At 43.8% G+C, this 19915-nt stretch overlaps 1 protein-coding gene across 2 annotated transcripts in view; it reads left to right on the top strand.

Annotated features, from left to right (window-relative positions):
- LOC109866856 (ras association domain-containing protein 8) overlaps positions 1-14460 on the top strand; it is a 35377-nt gene extending 20917 nt beyond the window's left edge. The window contains exons 2-6 of one of the 2 annotated variants that reach the window (XM_031801930.1): positions 5091-5271; positions 8658-9487; positions 10010-10207; positions 10490-10640; positions 12906-14460. In XM_031801930.1, the coding sequence (XP_031657790.1) occupies positions 5169-5271; positions 8658-9487; positions 10010-10207; positions 10490-10640; positions 12906-13021 (1398 nt within the window). In that variant the 5' untranslated portion in view covers positions 5091-5168 and the 3' untranslated portion in view covers positions 13022-14460. Of the gene's footprint in view, positions 1-5090; positions 5272-8657; positions 9488-10009; positions 10208-10489; positions 10681-12905 lie in introns of both variants that reach the window. The other variant, XM_020455731.2, reaches the window with a different exon arrangement.
- The last annotated feature ends 5455 nt before the right edge of the window (positions 14461-19915 follow it).

Consider the following 19915-nt stretch of genomic DNA (forward strand, 5'->3'; position numbering starts at 1 on the left):
CTCTCTCTTCTCACGGTCATGCTGCCGATCATGCTCTCTCTTCTCACGGTCATGCTGCCGATCATGCTCTCTCTTCTCACGGTCATGCTGCCGATCATGCTCTCTCTTCTCACGGTCATGCTGCCGATCATGCTCTCTCTTCTCACGGTCATGCTGCCGATCATGCTCTCTCTTCTCACGATCATGCTGCCGATCATGCTCTAGCTTCTCACGATCATGCTGCCGATCATGCTCTCTCTTCTCACGGTCATGCTGCCGATCATGCTCTCTCTTCTCACGGTCATGCTGCCGATCATGCTCTCTCTTCTCACGGTCATGCTGCCGATCATGCTCTCTCTTCTCACGGTCATGCTCCAGCTGTAACAGAAGCAGTTCTTTCTGCTGTTCAAAAAGAAGGCTACTAGGACTAACCAATGGAATGGCCATTGTAACGTTATGGGAAGACGACAAATTCTCAGCAGAGGCTGGCCCAGTGGTAACTTCAAGAATACCACTCTCCAGCAGATTGGCCTTCAATATCAACCTAATAGAATTCTTTAGACGTTTATCACTAATCTCAACCTTGTAGTGTTCAGCGACATTCAACAGCTGTTCTTTAGTACCTAAATCTAACAACTCCTCTGATGGAAAGCGAATGAACTCATCTACATAAGACGCCATAGACCAAAAAAAAAGAAGAATTGACAATCACCTTGAGCACCACAGAAGAGAGATGAGATACGGAGCTTCCCCAAAACCTACAATAACTCAACCCTAGTCTTCGTGCGGATTTGCAGTGGGAATTTACGCACTGTAGCCCGCTGGCAAGGAAAAACTCCCCAGCATGCTGGCAAATTCCACAAAGCCACGGATGTGCCCCCGAGACAACTGGTCAGTCCACAGACACCACACAAAAATAACAAACATTAACCATGCCCAACATATTCCAAAAAATGAAACATGTCGCTAAGCCTATCAGGGGAAAAAGGCTATAGCTCCGGGTAGCAAGTTCCACTACCCTACCCAAATCTCCCACCGAGGTACACAGCCGATTACTCACCTCAGACTCGTCCCAACAGAAAGTAGAACAAACGTTTTCAGGCTAGGCAGGGCCACTAACCATTATACTCTCTCCAACGCAGCACACAACCCAAACAACAAAGGCAACCAATACTGGGCCTATCAAACTCAAACAAAATATGCAGACCAAACACGTACCTCCACGGTCTCCCAAACCAACAGTTCAAAGATCCCGGATGAGCCCCCACTTGTCACGAACCGGCTCAAAGCCTGTAACAAAAGGGAGACAACATGGAGATAAGGAGTAACAATATATATATATTTATTAAATAAGTAACTAAGTATAATATACAATGGTCTGTGTAATCAGTAATCAGTAGTGTAAGTGAGTGTTTTGCAGGCATGAAGGTGATAATGCAGGGTCTTGAAAGATGCTAAAGCAAACAACCAAAAAACCACCAAGAATCACAACAAAATCTATAAAAGGTGTCTACATGGAGAGAGTCTCCTCCATGAATGGGGAAGTGGTGTATTTATCCTGGGAGACACCGGGCCCAGGTGTTTCCCATGTAGCTGACGTCCCTCCCAACTCCGCCCACCAGCATCCTAATAAGCAAACAACAAAGAGAGAATACGGCAGACAGAGTGGGAGGGTCGTCACAACATCACCAACCAACGATCATGGTCCAAACACACCAAGACAGTCATGAAGAGGGCATGACAACACCTTTCCCCCCTCAGGAGACTGAAAAGATTTGGCATGGGTCCCCAGATCCTCAAAAAGTTCTACAGCTGCACCATCGAGAGCATCCTGACCGGTTGCATCACCGCCTGGTATGGCAACTGCTCGGCGTCTGACCGTAAGGCACTACAGAGGGTAGTGCGTACGGCCCAGTACATCACTGGGGCCAAGCTTCCTGACATCCAGGACCTATATGCTAAGCATGTCAGAGGAAGGCCCAAAACATTGTCAGAGACTCCAGCCATACTCATAGGCTGTTCTCTCTGCTACCGTATGGCAAGCGGTACCAGAGCACCAAGTCTAGGACCAAAAGGCTCCTTAACAGCTTCTACCCCCAAGCCATAAGACTGCTGAACAATTAATAAATGGCCACCAGACTATTTACATTGACCCCCCCCCCCCCCTTTGTTTTTACACTGCTGCTACTCGCTGTTTATTATCTATGAATAGTCACTTTACAAATGACCTGGACTAACCTGTACCCCCGCACATTGACTCGGTACCGGTACCCCCTGTATATAGCCTCCACATTGACTCGGTACCCCCTGTATATAGCTTCGTTATTGATATGTCATTTTCTTGTGTTACTTTTTGATAAAACATTCTTTACTTTATTTTGTAAATATTTTATTAACTCTATTTCTCGAACTGCATTGTAAGTAAGCATTTCACGGATAGGTCTACACTGTTTGTGTTCGGCACATGTGTGTATTTCCTGTTTGTGTACTGAATGCTAAGCTTATATGGATAATATGTCATATTGTAATACCTGCCAACGTGTGTTACAACATGGTATTAAGGCGCATTAGTACCCTCACATAACCACTGGCTGTTTTCCTGGGGGGGGTTGTACAATTATAAAACCAAACTGGTACTGTCTAATAAATCAAATCAAATTAAATGTATTTATAAAGCCCTTCTTACATCAGCTGATATATCAAAGTGCTGTACAGAAACCCAGCCTAAAACCCCAAACAGCAAGCAATGCAGGTGTAAAAGCACGTTGGCTAGGAAAAACTCCTTAGAAAGGCCAAAACCTAGGAAGAAACCTAGAGAGGAACCAGGCTATGAGGGGTGGCCAGTCCTCTTCTGGTTGTGCCGGGTGGAGATTATAACAGAACATGGCCAAGATGTTCAAATGTTCAAAAATGACCAGCATGGTCAAGTAATAGTAAACACGGTGAACAGGTCAGGGTTCCATAGTCGCAGGCAGAACAGTTGAAACTGGAGCAGCAGCATGGCCAGGTTGACCCAGTTTCATGTCAGTTTCATGTTAACCCCCCCCGACGCGTACACACACACACACAGTATTCCAGTGTCCATTCATGCCCCTTTGTCCTTTTCACTCCCCTGGAAAAAAAGGTTCAACAAAATGGTGACAGAGTAATGGGTCAGTGCAGAAAAATCTCCCAGGGTCCTATTTATGTGTGACTCGCAGCCTGTTTCCTTCCATCCCTCTATCTGCAGTCTGCTGCCATTTAAGGGCAATCTGGATGAAGAACAAAAGCACTTTCTAACCAGCTGTAAACACACCAGGAATAGAGCAATCAGGAGCCAGGCCAGAGATAAAGGTGAAACACACACACACACAGGGTTTGTTTGCAGCCCTCATTTGCCTGGTCCTAAAATGATAAATTAAAAGCCCCTAGTTCTATTTAGCTGAACTGATTTTATCTCGCAATGCTGTTTAGTGTTCCGGACCCACTGTGTTTAGCAAAGCACCATGGGAGAGGCAGTGTGTGAGTGCGTGTGTCTGACCGTGTGTGTGCGCGTGTGTGTCTGTAAGGCACAGCAGCCTGCCGAGGCTGTGCTAGATGACATTAAGAACATGGAGAGGGAATGTGGGAGGGTGGGGGAGATGTGGAGGGGGGTTAAGTGTCCAGCAGAGGGATAGAGCTCTGTGCTCAACTGCACTATGAAGGTCAGCCTTCTAGGGAGCATCGCAGCTCTGGACACTGGCCATCTATCTACTCTCTCTTCATAGACTCTCTCCTTGAAGAGGACTGCGATGGAGCGGAGCTGGGTTTTCCTTTGAAAAGTCCCTAATTTAATCTGATTTCATATTGACTTTTCTTCCATGGTCCATTGTGTGGCAGGAAGGAATGTGCCAGACTGCATGGACCAAGGACACTGGCCATGTTTTGTTATCTACTCAGAGTCTACTACAGTCACAAAAGCAGTCTTGTTAATTTTGTATTGAATGAACTTGACTGGGAAGGGATTGGGGTTCAAAATGAATGTGAGACAAATATGCATTTCTGATAAAGCTGGTAGTCTTCAGTCTATGTCCTAAATTCTTCAGTGTTTTTACCACATACTTCATTGGATTACTACAGTGAAGCTGTTTTGAATCTCATACAGTGAACAACACACAGAGCATTATGTAGAGAACCAACTAAAGTTTCGGCCATATGTTCCTCATCAAATCGAGCCAGAAGCACAGACATACACTTCACTTTTCCTTTTCAACACATTGTGTGCATATTTTCCCTGTTCCTTTGGTGGTCATTCTCTCTCAAGAGGACTCTTAAGTCTTTTCTGTGTGCATATATTTTTCTGTGTGCATATATTTGCACAATAACGTCTCACTTATCGTAGGATCTCGTTGAAAAGTTGGCACATCTGCGGCAAAATATGAGATCCTCGACTCCGAGACATCAAAAGAAAGTAATTGTTCCCTTCATCCTCCTCATCCTCTCCCTCCTTTGTTGCAGTCTCTCTCCCTGCCCCCTCTCCATTTCACCTTTCACTCACTTTTCCTGCACGTCCCCTCTCTATCTCACTGACGCAATCTTCCTGCTCTCTCCTCACTGTTGTTTCCTCACAATTCTCCACAAAATAACAGGAACTTGGCTCAGAGCATCAGTACTGGCAGGCTCTTCCTGTCTAACCTCCCTAAAGACATGTACCTATTCACAGAGCCAGGATGAAAACAACAATGTCATGTCCAGCTGGTCCCAGAATGCCTGGCTGGGAGGTTTGACGGTTCTGTCATTCACCAACTGTTTGAGCCATCCTCCTTTTCCTCAACAGCCCCTAAAAATAGTGGCACACATTTTCAGGCTGGTATTGTTTTCAGCCCATGATGAATGAGCCTATCTCCTCACAGACTATACTGACAACAACTTCTACATGTACAAAATAAATAGTTTTACACAATTCAAAAGATCCTCAGTCAGTGGGTGAAAACCGGTTGAAATTGCAATATTTCAACTACAAACTTATTTCAAACAGTTGGTCCAGTTTTTTCCAGTTCTGGGCAGAGAATCCAAATAACCAAAACAATGTCATCTTAAAAGTGCTTCCTGACCAGGTCCTTCCTGTTTTGCTCTGTGTTCTCCCTCCTCAGTGAGGTGGTGGCCAGCTGGAGCTTCCAGGAATGATGGGGCAAACCCACCGCAGGCCCCCTCGCTGCACCTGACCCAGAATGGAGCTCAAGGTTTGGGTGGACGGGGTCCAGAGGGTCGTATGCGGGGTCACCGAGGCAACCACCTGCCAGGAAGTGGTCATCGCTCTGGCCCAGGCCATAGGTGAGCTCTGACCTATGACTCTTGACCAAGGCTTCAGGATGTTTGTTTTGTGTGTTTGAAGTATAAAAAGTATTGGCATTTAAGCCTGAAGTAGGCCTATACTTTGTTTTATGAATGAGCTTTGCCCTTCCTTAAGGATTGTATTGACATAGGGAGTAGTAGAATGATCATGTAATGCACCTCTATTTGAACCTATTTACCAGTGAGGCTTTGGTTACGTAGGCTACTGTCTTTGTCACCAAGCCAAAGTTGATTGACTGCGTACAATGTGGACTAGTGTGGACAGTGAAGAAGATATACTGATTCTCAGTAATGTGTTGCTTGTTTATGAAATGGTGATGAATTAAACTTGTTTTGGAGCCGTGTTAAAATTAGGCTTGCTGCAGAAAATGTAATAGCCTGTCGCTAATTGAAAATATGCATAATGAAATGAATAAATATGTGTTCCTCTCCTCCTGCCTACACCTCAGCCTCTTGGTGCTGTAGTGAGAGATAGAGGATCTTAGTCAGAGGCTTTATTTGGATCAGATTCCCCCTCCTCCATCCATCCCTAGCTCCCTCTCAGTGAGAGAAGAGGAATGGAGCAGCCTGTATTGACATCACTTCCCACTATGTGGGGCAGGCGGGAGGAGGGAAAGTCTGACTCATCCTTCCATCGCTCGCCAGGAAGGGGGAAAACCACTTATTGAAGCCCCCTCTCCTCCTCTCCCCTGCCTCTCCTACTTTTTTCCCCCCTCTTTTAATTTTTACCCCTTTTTCTCCCCAATTTCATGGTATCCAATTGTTTAGTAGCTACTATCTTGTCTCATCGCTAAAACTCCCGTACGGGCTCGGGAGAGACAAAGGTTGAAAGTCATGCGTCCTCCGATACACAACCCAACCAAGCCGCACTGCTTCTTAACACAGCGCCATCCAACCCGGAAGCCAGCCGCACCAATGTGTCGGAGGAAACACCGTGCACCTGGCAACCTTGGTTAGCGCGCACTGCTCCCGTCGCTGGTGCGCGATGAGACAAGGATTTCCCTACCGGCCAAACCCTCCCTAACAACGCTAGGCCAATTGTGCGTCGCCCCACGGACCTCCCGGTCGCGGCCGGCGAACCCAGAGTCTCTGGTGGCACAGCTGGCGCTGCAGCACAGCACCCTTAACCACTGCGCCACCCGGGAGGCCCTTTCTATTTTTAAACAAGATACGCTGTAAAACCATATTTCTCTTTCATGAGATACAAGTGATGATCCATACAACTGTATGGTAAAATCACAATAGAACCGCTTATAATATGGGATACTGCTTCTTACGCTCCCAAGTGACCTTTATAGTTTTTCAATTTGCGACTGTTTTACACATGGTGATTACATTTTTTTATTTAACCAGGCAAGTCGGTTAAGAACAAATTCTTATTTACAATGGCGGCCTACACCGGCCAAATCCTAACCAGGACGACGCTGGGCCAATTGTGCGCCGCCCTATGGGACTCCCGATCATGGCCGGTTGTGAGACAGCCCGAGATCAAACCAGGGTCTGTAATGACGCCTCTATCACTATGATGCAGTGCCTTAGACTGCTGCGCCACTCGAGAGTGATAATCAATTTAATACTGAGATCCACTGATCCTAAACCTTTGTATATTCTGGGTTTAAAGAAGGGTCCTATGCACAGTACTAATGTCTAATGACAAGATTAATGTTAGGTTTATTGGGTTTCTCTCTAGTTGGGACAAGCATTGAGTTTTTGGCAAGAGACTGTGTATCAGGGGGTTGCCTCGGTGTCTTTGGCCTTGTTTCGTGTGTGAAAATTGGAAAATTAAATTAAATTCCACCTAAAACAAGGTTATTAATCTCTGCATAGATTGACGTTCAATTATTCAAGACTCATACATTCCAAGGTGATGGATGCACTGATACTTATCCTACTGATGATAAACATTAAATATTATCACAAGAGCGATTATTCACCTCAATGGATTTGTTAGTTAGTCAAAGTACATACAGTTGAAGTCGGAAGTTTACATACACTTAGGTTGGAGTCATTAAAACTTGTTTTTCAACCACTCCACACATTTCTTGTTAAACAAACTATAGTTTTGGCAAGTTGTTTAAGACATTTACTTTGTGCATGACACAAGTAATTTTTCCAACAATTGTTTAGACAGATTATTTCAGTTATAATTCACTGTAGCACAATTCCAGTGGGTCAGAAGTTTACATACACTAAGTTGACTGTGCTTTTAAACAGCTTGGAAAACACCATCCCAACCGTGAAGCAGCATCATGTTGTGGGGGTGCTTTTCTGCAGGAGGGACTGGTGCACTTCACAAAAAATATGGCATCATGAGGACGGAAAATTATGTGGATATATTGAAGCAACATCTCAAGACATCAGTCAGCAAGTTAAAGCTTGGTCGCAAATGTGTCTTCCAAATGGACAATGACCCCAAGCATACTTCCAAAGTTGTGGCAAAATGGCTTAAGGACAACAAAGTTAAGGTGGTGAAGTGGCCATCACAAAGCCCTGCCCTCAATCCTATAGAAAATGTGTGGGCAGAATTGAAAGTGTGCGAGCAAGAAGGCCTACAAACCTGACTCAGTTACACCAGCTGTCCAGTGTAACAGCTGTTGGAAGGAGTGGAGGACCAAGGTGCAGCGTGGTACCTGTTCATCTTTATTTGAACTGACTGAACACTGAATACAAAAATAACAAACGGAAAACCCGAAACAGTCCTGCAAGGTGAAACAAAGACTAAACAGAAATACAACTACCCACAACCAAAAGTGGAAAAACAGGCTACCTAAGTATGATTCCCAATCAGAGACAACGATAGACAGCTGTCCCTGATTGAGGACCATTCCCGGCCGAAACATAGAAATACAAAAACCTAGACATACAAACATAGAATGCCCACCCAAATCACACCCTGACCAAACAACAATAGAAACATACAAAGCAATCTACGGTCAGGGCGTGACAGTCAGGAGAAATGGGACAAAATTCACCCAATTTATTGTGGGAAGCTTGTGGAAGGCTACCCGAAACGTTTGACCCAAGTTAAACAATTTAAAGGCAATGCTACCAAATACTAATTGAGTGTATGTAAACTTCTGACCCACTGGGAATGTAATGAATGAAATAAAAGCTGAAATAAATCCTTCTCTCTACTATCTGTCATTTCACATTCTTAAAATAAAGTGTTGATCCTAACTGACCTAAGACAGGGAATTTTTACTAGGATTAAATGTCAGGAATTGTGAAAAACTTAGTTTAAATGTATTCGGCTAAGGTGTATGTAAACTTCCGACTTCAACTGTATGCTGACATTCACAAAGAAGACATTCACAAAATCATACACAAAAAGCCGACATCTGAACTTGTCTATCTGTTTTTTGAAGGCCGCACTGGGCGCTATACCCTGGTGGAGCAATGGCGAGACACAGAGCGCCACCTGGCCCCCCACGAGAGCCCAGTGGCCTCCATCAACACCTGGGGTCAGTATGCCGGTGACGTCCAGCTGATCCTGCACCGCACAGGCCCCTCCCTGACTGAACGCCCCCCTTCCGAGGGGCCCCCGCTTCGAGGCCCGGAACGCGGTCTCCACCGGCAGAGCCTCCCCCCACTTGCCAAGCTCCGCCACCCCAGTGAGCGCTCCCTCCGCCGCCGTGAGCCGCGCCGCAAGTCCCTCACCTTCTCCGGCAGGCCCCGGGGCCTCCGGGACATCCTGAGTGGAGGCCGGGCTTGGGAGGAGAGGGAGGCCGAGGCCAAACGACGTCTCCTACTCCAGGGGAACGGTGGGAACCAGAACCACCACCACCATGTAGCAGCCGAAGCGGTAGCCCCAGGGGGGGCAGTGTCCCCCGGCATGTGGGCCTGCCGCATGGATGACTTGGTCAGACTGGTGGGGCTCCAGAGAGAGACTCTGGGTGTGCTGGAGAACAGGCTGGAGGCCTATGAGGCTGAGCTGCAGACCTGGGGTGGGGGTGGGGGAGGGGGAGAAGGAGGGGGAGAGGAGGTAAGAGGAGCGGGAGGGCTGGTGGAGGAGATATTGAGGCTGGAGAGAAGACTGAGGAAGAACGAAGTGGAAATGGAGGAGGAGGAGTTCTGGGCCAGCGAGCTGCAGATTGAGCTGGAGAGCGAGAGGCAGCTAGAGGACAAGCTTGAGGAGCTAACGGGACGTCTGCAGGGCGCTAAAGTCGACCTGGGGGACAGGATGGTTCTGGTACAGGTGGGTTGGGCACACCTCAGATTTATGACTCATGGGCATTAGTTAGATATGTACAAGTGGCCTGGACACTATTATTGGTCACCTAAATTGTACGAAACTGCACTTGCACTGTTCCACTTTTGTACTGATGTATAGTTTCTTTAATGATCTCGAGGATGATGTGCTCCTGATGGTGTTTAATGTCCGTTTTTATTTTGTGAAGCCAAAGACACATTTCCACATTGCGTGGACAATAAAGTTTTTGTCATTCTAATTCTAATTCGAAATGTTACGATTTCTGTTGAATATGATATTGTTATAACCCCTTAACATTAAAGGTGTACAGGCACCTTGCAACACCATTTTAAAGAGAGACAATGCCTGTCCTCTCTCTGAATGTCTCTCTATGCATTTCTATGCACTTCCATCTGTATTTAAGCCTGACTACCAACAGATGATGTGGCTAGGGTGCTGGGAAGCATATCTTCTCCTAACCACCTCTTACTCCTATTGGTCTCAAAATAAAACCTGTCTTTGTGTCAGGGTGTGGAAGCGGGTCTCGAGGAGGAGCATCTGCGGTGGGAAAGACAGGAGACTCAGAGGGTGAGCGAGGTGGAGGCCAGGGCGCAGTTGCTTAGGGCCCGCACGGAGCTCAAGACCCAGGACAGACAAGCCGTCCAGCTAGAGAGCAGCTGCAGAGCCGTGGACAGGTCCCTGAGCCAGAGTAGCAAGAGAATGCAGGTCAGACACATGCATTGACATGCACGCACACACACACACACACACACAAAACACTGATGCATGACCGTACACATAAACAAATGCACATAGAGACACATATACCGTGTTGAATGAACATACTGGTGGGCACACACACACCATGAGCAGATTGTTGGGGCATAACATGTAGCCCACCCACGCACCAGGAACAGGTTACCAGTCAGTATGGCTGCAGATTATGGAAGTACAGCTGGCAAAAAAATATAGATTCATATCTTTGGTCAATCTGTATCTCCACTCCAGGACATGCAGCATGAGCTGGAGCAGCTGACCAAGGAGCTGAGACAGGTCAACCTGCAGCAGTTCATCCAGCAGACTGGCACCAAGGTCACCGTGCTGCCAGCCGAGCCCAGTGAGGATGAGGAGGAGACTACCCACACCGGACAGGGCACAGGTCATTTACTTCAAATGAGCTAGATGCGTCGATCCTCTGTGTGGGTGCAGCCTCTTGCATTGCTCTGATCTGCAATATCTTTGGTTTTCACTACTGCTCGTGGTCATGTCATATTGCTGAGTCTCAGTTTATTCACCTTATTCATTGTAAGGCATAATAATCACATATTATGTGATTCACTGCTGATGAATTAAACACAACCAATAACAAGCCTGTCCACACTGAACAAAGACAGGCAACTTCATGACATTGGCTATATCACTACCACTGTGCAGAAGGTGTATTTACATGCCATTTCCCTCGTCGGTGACATATCTGTGGAGCAAAAAATACTGTAAACCTGCTTCCATCACGCAAATTAAATCATGCTGATTCATTTAATGACCATTTTTGCACAGATCTGGGATCTTTTGCATGACGAAAATGTAACCTTTTCATTCTGCTCTTCACTGCTCTGTCTGCCAGGTCACTTAGTCAGTCCCACTAAGGTTTTTCTACAGCAGTTATCATTTTCTATGTGACGTCCCTCTACCTGCTGAGAGAGGATTACTCGGCTACAGAGAGCAAGAGTGCGAGCGAGCATGCATTTGTTTCGCCCCCTCCAGTGGAACTTATGGTCTCCATGCCAACGGCTGCTAGCCGCCACCTCATCTCTCCCTCTCTCCCTCCGTCATCATATCCCTCCATTACTCTCTCCTTCCATCTCATGCTCAGCCATTTTTGTGATGGACTCAGTGGACTGTATCTTGCCTGCCAAGAGGCTAGGCTGGCCTGGCAGAGAGAACAGAGTTAGACAGAGAGCTAAGAACACTGTGAACACTGAGGCTTGTTAAAAGGCTTTGGGAGAGAACAAACTATTCAAGAGTCACCAGGTGGTCTTGGAAAACCTTTAAAGACCTTTGTATAAAACTTGAATTTGAAACAGGTTCTGAAGGTGTGTGTTAGTGCCTAATCAAATTGAATCAAATGTTATTTGTCATGTGCTGAATACAACAGTTGTAGACCTTACCGTGAAATGCTTACTTACAAGCCCTTATCCAGTTTTAAGAAAATAGAGTTAAGAAATATTGACTAAATACACTAAAGTAAAAAAAATATATATAAAGATAACTGACACAATGAAATAACAATAATGAGGCTATGTACAGGGGGTACCGGTACTGTGTCAATATGCGGGGGTACAGGTTAGTCGAGGTCATTTGTACATGTAGGTAGAGGGAAAGTGACTAATAATAATTAGTGAGTAGCAGCAGTGTAAAAACAAATGAGGGGGTGTCAATGCAAATAGTCCGGGTGGCCATTTGATTAATTGTTCAGCAGTCTCATGGCTTGGGGGTAGAAGCTGTTAAGGAGCCTTTTGGACCTAGACTTGGTGCTCCGGTACTGCTTGCCGTGCGGTAGCAGAGAGAACAGTCTATGACTTGGGTGACTGGAGTCTTTGACAATTTTTTGGGCCTTCCTCTGACACCGCCTAGTATATAGGTCCTGGATGGCAGGAAGCTTGGCCCCAGTGATGTACTGGGCTGTACACCAGCAGAGGTGGCAGGTAGCCTAGTGGTTATAGCATTGGGCCAGTAACCGAAAGGTTGCTAGATCGAGTTCCCGAGCTGACAAGGTAAAAGTCTGTCGTTCTGCCCCTGAACAAGGCAGTTAACCCACTGTTCCCCTGGTAATAAAATAAGCACTACCCTCTGTAGCGCCTTACGTTTGGATGCACAGCAGCTGCCATACCAGGCGGTGATGCAACCGGTCAGGATGCTCTCGATGGTGCAGCCATGTTAGAGACTATAAAAAGACTGTGGTTTTATGCACTAAACCAGACCTTTTTAAAATATCCTCTATATCAACCCAGACAGCAGTACACCTTTAAATCCCCCCTCACCCAATTGTTTTTCAGATCACTTTTCCAAATATGTTTTTATAACTGTATATTACCATGTGCTTATCATTACTTATCATTACCTCATGTGAATTTATATTAGTAGTCATGCTAATGGTTTTCAATTTTGTAAAGCTATTTGTTTAATGTTCATGTCCTTCTAATAACCTAGCAGGACATGTGTGTTGAATCAGTTAGAGCCCTCCATGTTTGGCCATTGAATCAACTGCTATGGCTGGTGTCCTGCATGGTTCAATGCTGACACCCTGTGGTCAGACCTAGTAATGCACGGAGGAACTATCATTTAAATCTGAGAAGTAGATTTGAAGGTAACAAATATCTAAAGCAAAATAAAGTAACAAATTATCTCTTTCTCTATCTTTCAGACTTGGTTCCTCTGTCCGGTTCCCTGAAGCGTCCAGTCTCCTCGATGCCCGGTCACCTTCGGGTCCTGCAAAGCCCGCTGACATCTGGCTTGAACCCAGAAGGGATCTACGTGTAAGAGGACACAGAGGGGGATATCTATGTTCCATGCCAGCTGGCCCCCTCACTACCAACCTAATGGTAGCCTGCTTGGTAGTCTGGTCCCAAAACGGTTGTCTTTAGCCAACTCCTCTCCTATTCACTCCTAGTCAGGAGTTGGTTATATACAGATCTGGGATAAGACTAGCTCAAGGATGTAATAGCATGATACTTCAGTAACACTCTCCTGTCATGGATAAAGGACCTACACTTACACAGAGGATATGGCTAGAGGCCATTGTGTACAAGTACAAGAACTCCTAGTCTCCCACATGGGACAACACATGATGATTGCTCCAACGATGAAGGGAAGACTATGGGTAACCTACCTGACTGCAGGATGGGGCACTTAGCTTGGATGAACAGTGTAGAAAACATTAGGAACACCTGTTCTTTCCATGACATAGACTGATCAGGTGAATCCAGGTGAAAGCTATGAACCCTTATTGATGTCACTTGTTAAATCCACTTCAATCAGTGTAGATGAAGGGGAGGAGACAGGTTAAAGAAGGATTTTTAATCCTTGAGGCAATTGAGACATGGATTGTGTATGTGTCCCCATTCAGAGGGTGAATGGGCAAGATAAAAGATGTAAGTGCCTTTGAACGGAACGAGCTATGGTAGTAGGTGCCAGGCGCACCGGTTTGGGCATGTCAGGAACTGCAATGTTGCTGGGTTTTTCACGCTGAACAGTTTCCAGTCTGTATCAAGAATCGTCCACAACCCAAATGACATCCAGCCAACTTGACACAACTATGGGAAGCATTGGAGTCAACATGGGCCAGCCACATCTTGTAGAGTCCATGCCCTGACGAATTTAGGCTGTTCTGAGGGCAAAAGGGGTGCAACTCAATGTTAGTAAGGTGTTCCTAATGTTTGGTACACTCGATGTAGTTGAAATAGACAATATAGCAACAGACATAAGAACCCTGTGTCATAGCCCAAATGGTTGCCTATCTATGGAAACCTTGTGACTAAAAGTGATGCGTAATTATCATCATCATCATCGCCATTATCATCATCACCGTTTTCATCCCTTTAAAGTGCAATTACTTTATTTTTCATTTAATTGAATTAAGCTGTAATGTAGCTACATTTGGACTGCATTGAGTCATGGATGAGATGTCGATACGGTGGCCCTATGGGGCAAAGTAGCTTTTCATGGATTTCTGTTTCTGAAGCATTTACACTGTGTATTTGTCATATCAAAATTTGACCCTCAGCTCACATCAACCAACATGCAGACTGTTTCTGCTCTGTTCTGATTTTCATTATACACTAGGTACAGTACAACATACAACCAGTGGTTCAAGGTTTTATTACTGAAGAAAGGATAGATGGTGTAACCTATGTGTCCATAAGTGTTAATATGTCAATTATTGTCAATGCATATTTCATATACAGTGCCTTCGGAAAGTATTCAGACTCCTTTACAGCCTTATTCTAAATGGATTAAATAAAACCTTTTCCTCAGCAATCTACACACAACACCACATGATGACAAAGCAAAAACAGGTTTGATCCTTTGCTATGAGACTCAAAATTGATCTCAGGTGTATCCTGTTCCTATTGATCATCCATGAGATGTTTCTACAACTTCATTATAGTCCACCTGTGGTAAATTCAATTGATTGGACATGATTTGGAAAGGCACGCACCTCTTTATATAAGGTCCCACAGTTGACAGTGCATTTCAGCAAAAATCAAGCCATGAGTTCAAAGGAATTGTCCGTAGAGCTCCGAGACAGGATTGTGTCGAGGCACGGATCTGGGGATGGGTACCAAAACATTTCTGCAGCATTTCTGCAGCATCCCCAGGAACACAGTGGCCTCCATTAATCTTATTAAATGAAATTGTATTTGTCACATGCGCCGAATACAACAGTGAAACACTTACTTACAAGCACTTAACCAACAATGTAGTTTTAAGAAAATACCTAAACAAAAGTAAGAAATAAAAGTAAGAAATAATTAAAGAGCAGGAGTAAAATAACAATAGCGAGGCGATATACAGGGGGTACCGGTACAGAGTCAATGTGGAGGCGATATAAAAGGGGTACCGGTACAGAGTCAATGTGCGGGGACACCGGATAGTCAAGGTAATTGAGGTAATATGTACATGTAGAGTTATTAAAGTGACTAAGCATAGATAATAACAGAGAGTAGCAGCAGCATAGAAGAGGGAGGCAATGCAAATAGTCTGGGTATCCATTTGATTAGATGTTCAGGAGTCTTATGGCTTGGGGGTAGAAGCTGTTTAGAAGCCTCTTTGACCTAGACTTGCCGCTTACCGTGCGGTAGCAGAGAGAACAGTCTATGACTAGTGTGGCTGGAGTCTTTGACCAAAAAAAATCTGAAATGGAAGAAGTTTGGAACCAGCAAGACTCTTCCTAGAGCTGGCCGCCCAGCCAAGCTGAGCAATCGAGGGAGAAGGGCCTTGGTCAGGGAGGTGACCAAGAACCCGATGGTCACTCTGACAGCTCTAGAGATCCTCTGTGGAGATGGGAGAGCCTTCCAGAAGGACAACTATCTCTGCAGCACTCCACCAATCAGGCCTTCATGGTAGTGGCCAGACGTAAGCCACTCCTAAGTCAGGATATAGGCAAAGATGAACGGAGCAAAGTACAGAGAGATCCTTGATGAAAACCTGCTCCAGAGCACTTAGGACCTCAGACTGGGGTGAAGGTTCACCTTCCAACAAGACAACGATCCTAAGCACACAGCCAAGACAACGCAGGAGTCGCTTCGGTACAAGTCTCTGAACGTCCTTGAGTGGCCCAGCCAGAACCCAGACTTGAACCCGATCTAATATCTTTGGAGAGACCTGAAAATAGCAGTGCAGCGATGCTCCCCATCCAACCTGAAAGAGCTTGAAAGGATCTACAGAGACGAATTGGAGAAACTCCCCAAATACAGGTGTGCCAAGCTTATAGCGTCATACCCAAGAAGACACAAGCCTGTAATTGCTGCCAAAGGTGCTTCAACAAAGTATTGAGTTAAGGGTCTGACTGAATACAGTAAATGTAATATTTAAGGTTTTAAAAAATATATATTTATAAATAAGCAAATTTTCTAAAAACTTGTTTTTGCTTTGTCATTATGAGGTGTTGTGTGTAGATTGATAATTTTTTAAATTTAAGAATAAGGCTGTAATGTAACAATGTGGAAAAAGTCAAGGGGTCTGAATAATTTCAGAATGCACTGTATGTGACAACTGATCTATTCACTTATTGAAATGGTAGAATACTGTAGATAGTATAAAGCTTGGTCACTATTCACATTTATTTCCATTACTGATGGAGAAGCAGAACTTTGGCAACTGTGTATGTACTTTACGTAATATTGTTAATGCAACAGTATTGAATGAACCGCCAGTGTTCGTTTTCTCTTTTATCTTGCTCTGACAATATGACTATGTTACTATGCCAAAATGTTTAAGCATATTCATCTGTAAAGAAATGTGACCAAAGATTAGAGGTCTTATTGCATCTGTTTGGTTTTCCAAATAGCCATATCTGAATACTTATTTAAAGCTAAGTGACAGTAAATCGACTTTTGTAAGATCCTAAGAGGGAGTGGTTTGCCTCAATTGAAAGATATGCAACACTGATATAAAAGGTCAAACTGATCTTAGAACAGCACTCCTACACTGAGACACGTTTATGAATACAGGCCCTGGGACCTGGCTAGAGTAGTAGTGCTGCTCTAAGATCAGTTTGACCTTTTATATCATAATGAATACGATTATATGGCCAGAGAGGACCTGGTCCTAGATCATGACCCCTAATCTGAGAAGATTTGTGGATAATGGCCCAGACCAGTTTTTCCTGTCTTGCCAATTCCTTGGCATGACAATGACCAGAGGAGTTGCCAAAACAGCACAAACCGATCTGGAACCAGGCTAATGCAATACACCACTAATACACCACTGACTAAGGGCTTGATTCAATCTGTAGCACTGAAGACCTGCACTATGGAGCGATTGAAATTGAAAGGCAATGTTCCCATGTTTGTGGAGACTGCATTTACATTAAACGCTGCATATGTCATATCAACCTTTCAATCGTGCTATAAGGCGGACCTTCAGCGCTACTGATAGAATCAAGCCCTAAAATCTGATAAAACAACACTCCATTTTAGTTTCTGCATTAAAGAAGAAATTGACCAATTATTGTTGTACACAATATCATAATTGCCTTCAATGTACGGAATGTCCTGTCTCATTGGTTTTGATAAACAAATGGTTCACTGCTACTCATCTTTTAATAAGTTCTTAACAAGTGCCTTATGCTTATTTCTACATATATACAAATAATGTAAAGCTTTACCAGGAATTATTCCAACGATGACCCTGCTCTGTTCTAGCCTGGTCCCAGATGTGTTTGTGCGGTCTTGCTAACTCCTATAGTCATTGTTCCGCCAGTGACCACATGAGCTGGCAAGACCGCACATACAGATCTGGGACCAGGCTAACTGTGTTCATTGTGTGAGTAAGATGTTTATGGAAGAAACAGGTGGTTCGACTTTCATTTCGGATAGATTTAGTTACAGCCTATATACTTACCATAGTTTTAGCATTCATTTTCCACCTAAGGTAAAGTAGGTGGCTGTATCGCTGTATAAAAAACACTTGTATGTTTTCATAGGTTGCTTTGGTCAGTGTTTACAATTTGATGTCTTGTGCATTCCCATGTTAAGAAATCAACTTTACATAACTACATGTTTTATTTTCCTGCATTAATTCACAGAAAATTGTTGAGAGATGTATGGATACAATTGGCTGCTGATGTGACATGGATTGCATGATTATAATAAAACGATATGACACATTTTTTGTCATCTTATATGAAGTCATACATGAGTCTTATATCCTATTAAATTATAATGGAAAGGGGGACAGGCCATAGGAAGAGTACACCGGAGAAATGTGCCCTCATCACACTACCATGCTGGCTCAGATATTTCCTTTTCACATGGTCCTTTCCAGCACGGTGCAAGCAACTATGGTGGATGTGTAAACAGGCCAGCTCAGAACAACTTGGTTTGGTTTGGTTGGACTCGCCTCAGTTTGGCTCAGTAGCGTGAAAAGCCCTATGAAAGAAATGGGAGTTATCTGCTTTATGGAGAATGTACTTGATGATGGAGATGGCAACCGTGTTGTCAGTATCACCACTAGATGGTGCTATCTGTCCAATAATCACAGACTAAGAACTGGATGGCTCTTGTGGTTCTAGGTGAGTGACTGGAAATAATTGCATTATAATAACCTAATGGATTGTGTTTAAACTATTAGCCGCCATAAAAATACTCCAGGCAACTTGAATGTTCAATCAGACTGATTTATAATTTCAAACTCATATCTGGTTTATGAAGAATTTTACACTGAGTTGTAATTATAAAAGTCAGTGAGGTTGACTTGATTAGATTAAATTGACTTAATATGCATTCTACAGTTGTTTACCCTCCTAATCTGTTAGTCTATTAGATACTTCCAATAGTATCCTGTATTCTGGTGGCAACTGTGTAAAGTAGAAGCTTTAGTCTTCTACCTCTGCATTGCTTTGCTGTTTGGGGTTTTAGGCTGCTGATGAAAAAACAAAAAAGGCTTTATAAATACATTAGATTGATTGAAATTGTTGGGCTTCACCAGTGAGGGGGGGGGGGGGGGGAATGTTGCTGTTTAGAATATTTTAACTACTAGACTACTTTTACATTACTATACTTTACGGATACCGGGAACTTCCCTGAGGCTGTTTCTGTGCTTAGCTGAACTTGACTAAAACAGAAGTAAGACTAGAAATCAGCTTATTACTCTCTGATTCAAATAGCTGACAACTTTGTTATCAACTAGTCTCACAAGTCAGCCAATTAAAAAAAATGTAATGTTAAACTAACTAACTAAAGTAACTATCTATCCAAACGGAAACAGAAATGTCATGTTAAAGACTAGATCGAACATAAGTATCAACCACCTGTATTTGGTCAATGTCAAAATGTGCAATAGTGCAATTGGTGACATTTGCATCGATGCCTGTGTTCAGAAATAACAAACTAATAAGATATCAAGGCATATATGAAACTAATTGTGATAACATAGACTTAAGGGGCTAGGGCTGGTCTTTGTCACTAGGCCTACTAAAAGGTGTTATTAGGAACATAAAGCCTTTTTTCCTATCCACTGGAGTTGATCTTGCCGAAGCAGCTCACAAGTAGTGAAAAAACGTCAGAGTGGGTGCAACTGTAAGCATACTTCATCATTCTCTTATCACATGACACCAGCTAAGACGGAGATTACTGTGGGGTAAGTTGAGCCAAAGGGGTAAATTGAGCCACCCTTGTTTCTAGGAAACCATGTAAAAAATATATTATGTGTCCAAATATTTAGGAAAATAGTTTCATGAATTCTGTCAAAGAAGAAACCACATGGAAAAAGTGGTAAGCAAGTTAGCTTGTTAAAATATACTAAAAAGTATTAAAAGACAAAAAAAGTGATTGTGTTGAATTGTGTTTGGGAAATAAAGATAGACATGATAAACAAAGGTAGTGGTAAAATTGAATTCAGTAGAGAAATGTGTAGGTGGCTTAACTTACCCTGTCCTGCGGCTCAACCTACCCTATACCTTGTGTAAGTTGTGCCAAAAGACCACCTTTTCAAAAATGATGTTGATATGAATTCTGACTATTTCCAGGGATACACAACTACCTGAAATATATCTAGATATTTTTGTGAGAAAAAATACTACAGTTGAAGTCAGAAGTTTACATACACTTAGGTTGGAGTCATTAAAACTCATTTTTCAACCACTCCACAAATTTCTTGTTAACAAACTATAGTTGTTAGGACAAGTTGGTTAGAACATCTACTTTGTGCATG

Source organism: Oncorhynchus kisutch, linkage group LG22, assembly GCF_002021735.2.
Source record: "Oncorhynchus kisutch isolate 150728-3 linkage group LG22, Okis_V2, whole genome shotgun sequence".
Classification (NCBI taxonomy): Eukaryota; Metazoa; Chordata; class Actinopteri; order Salmoniformes; family Salmonidae; genus Oncorhynchus; species Oncorhynchus kisutch.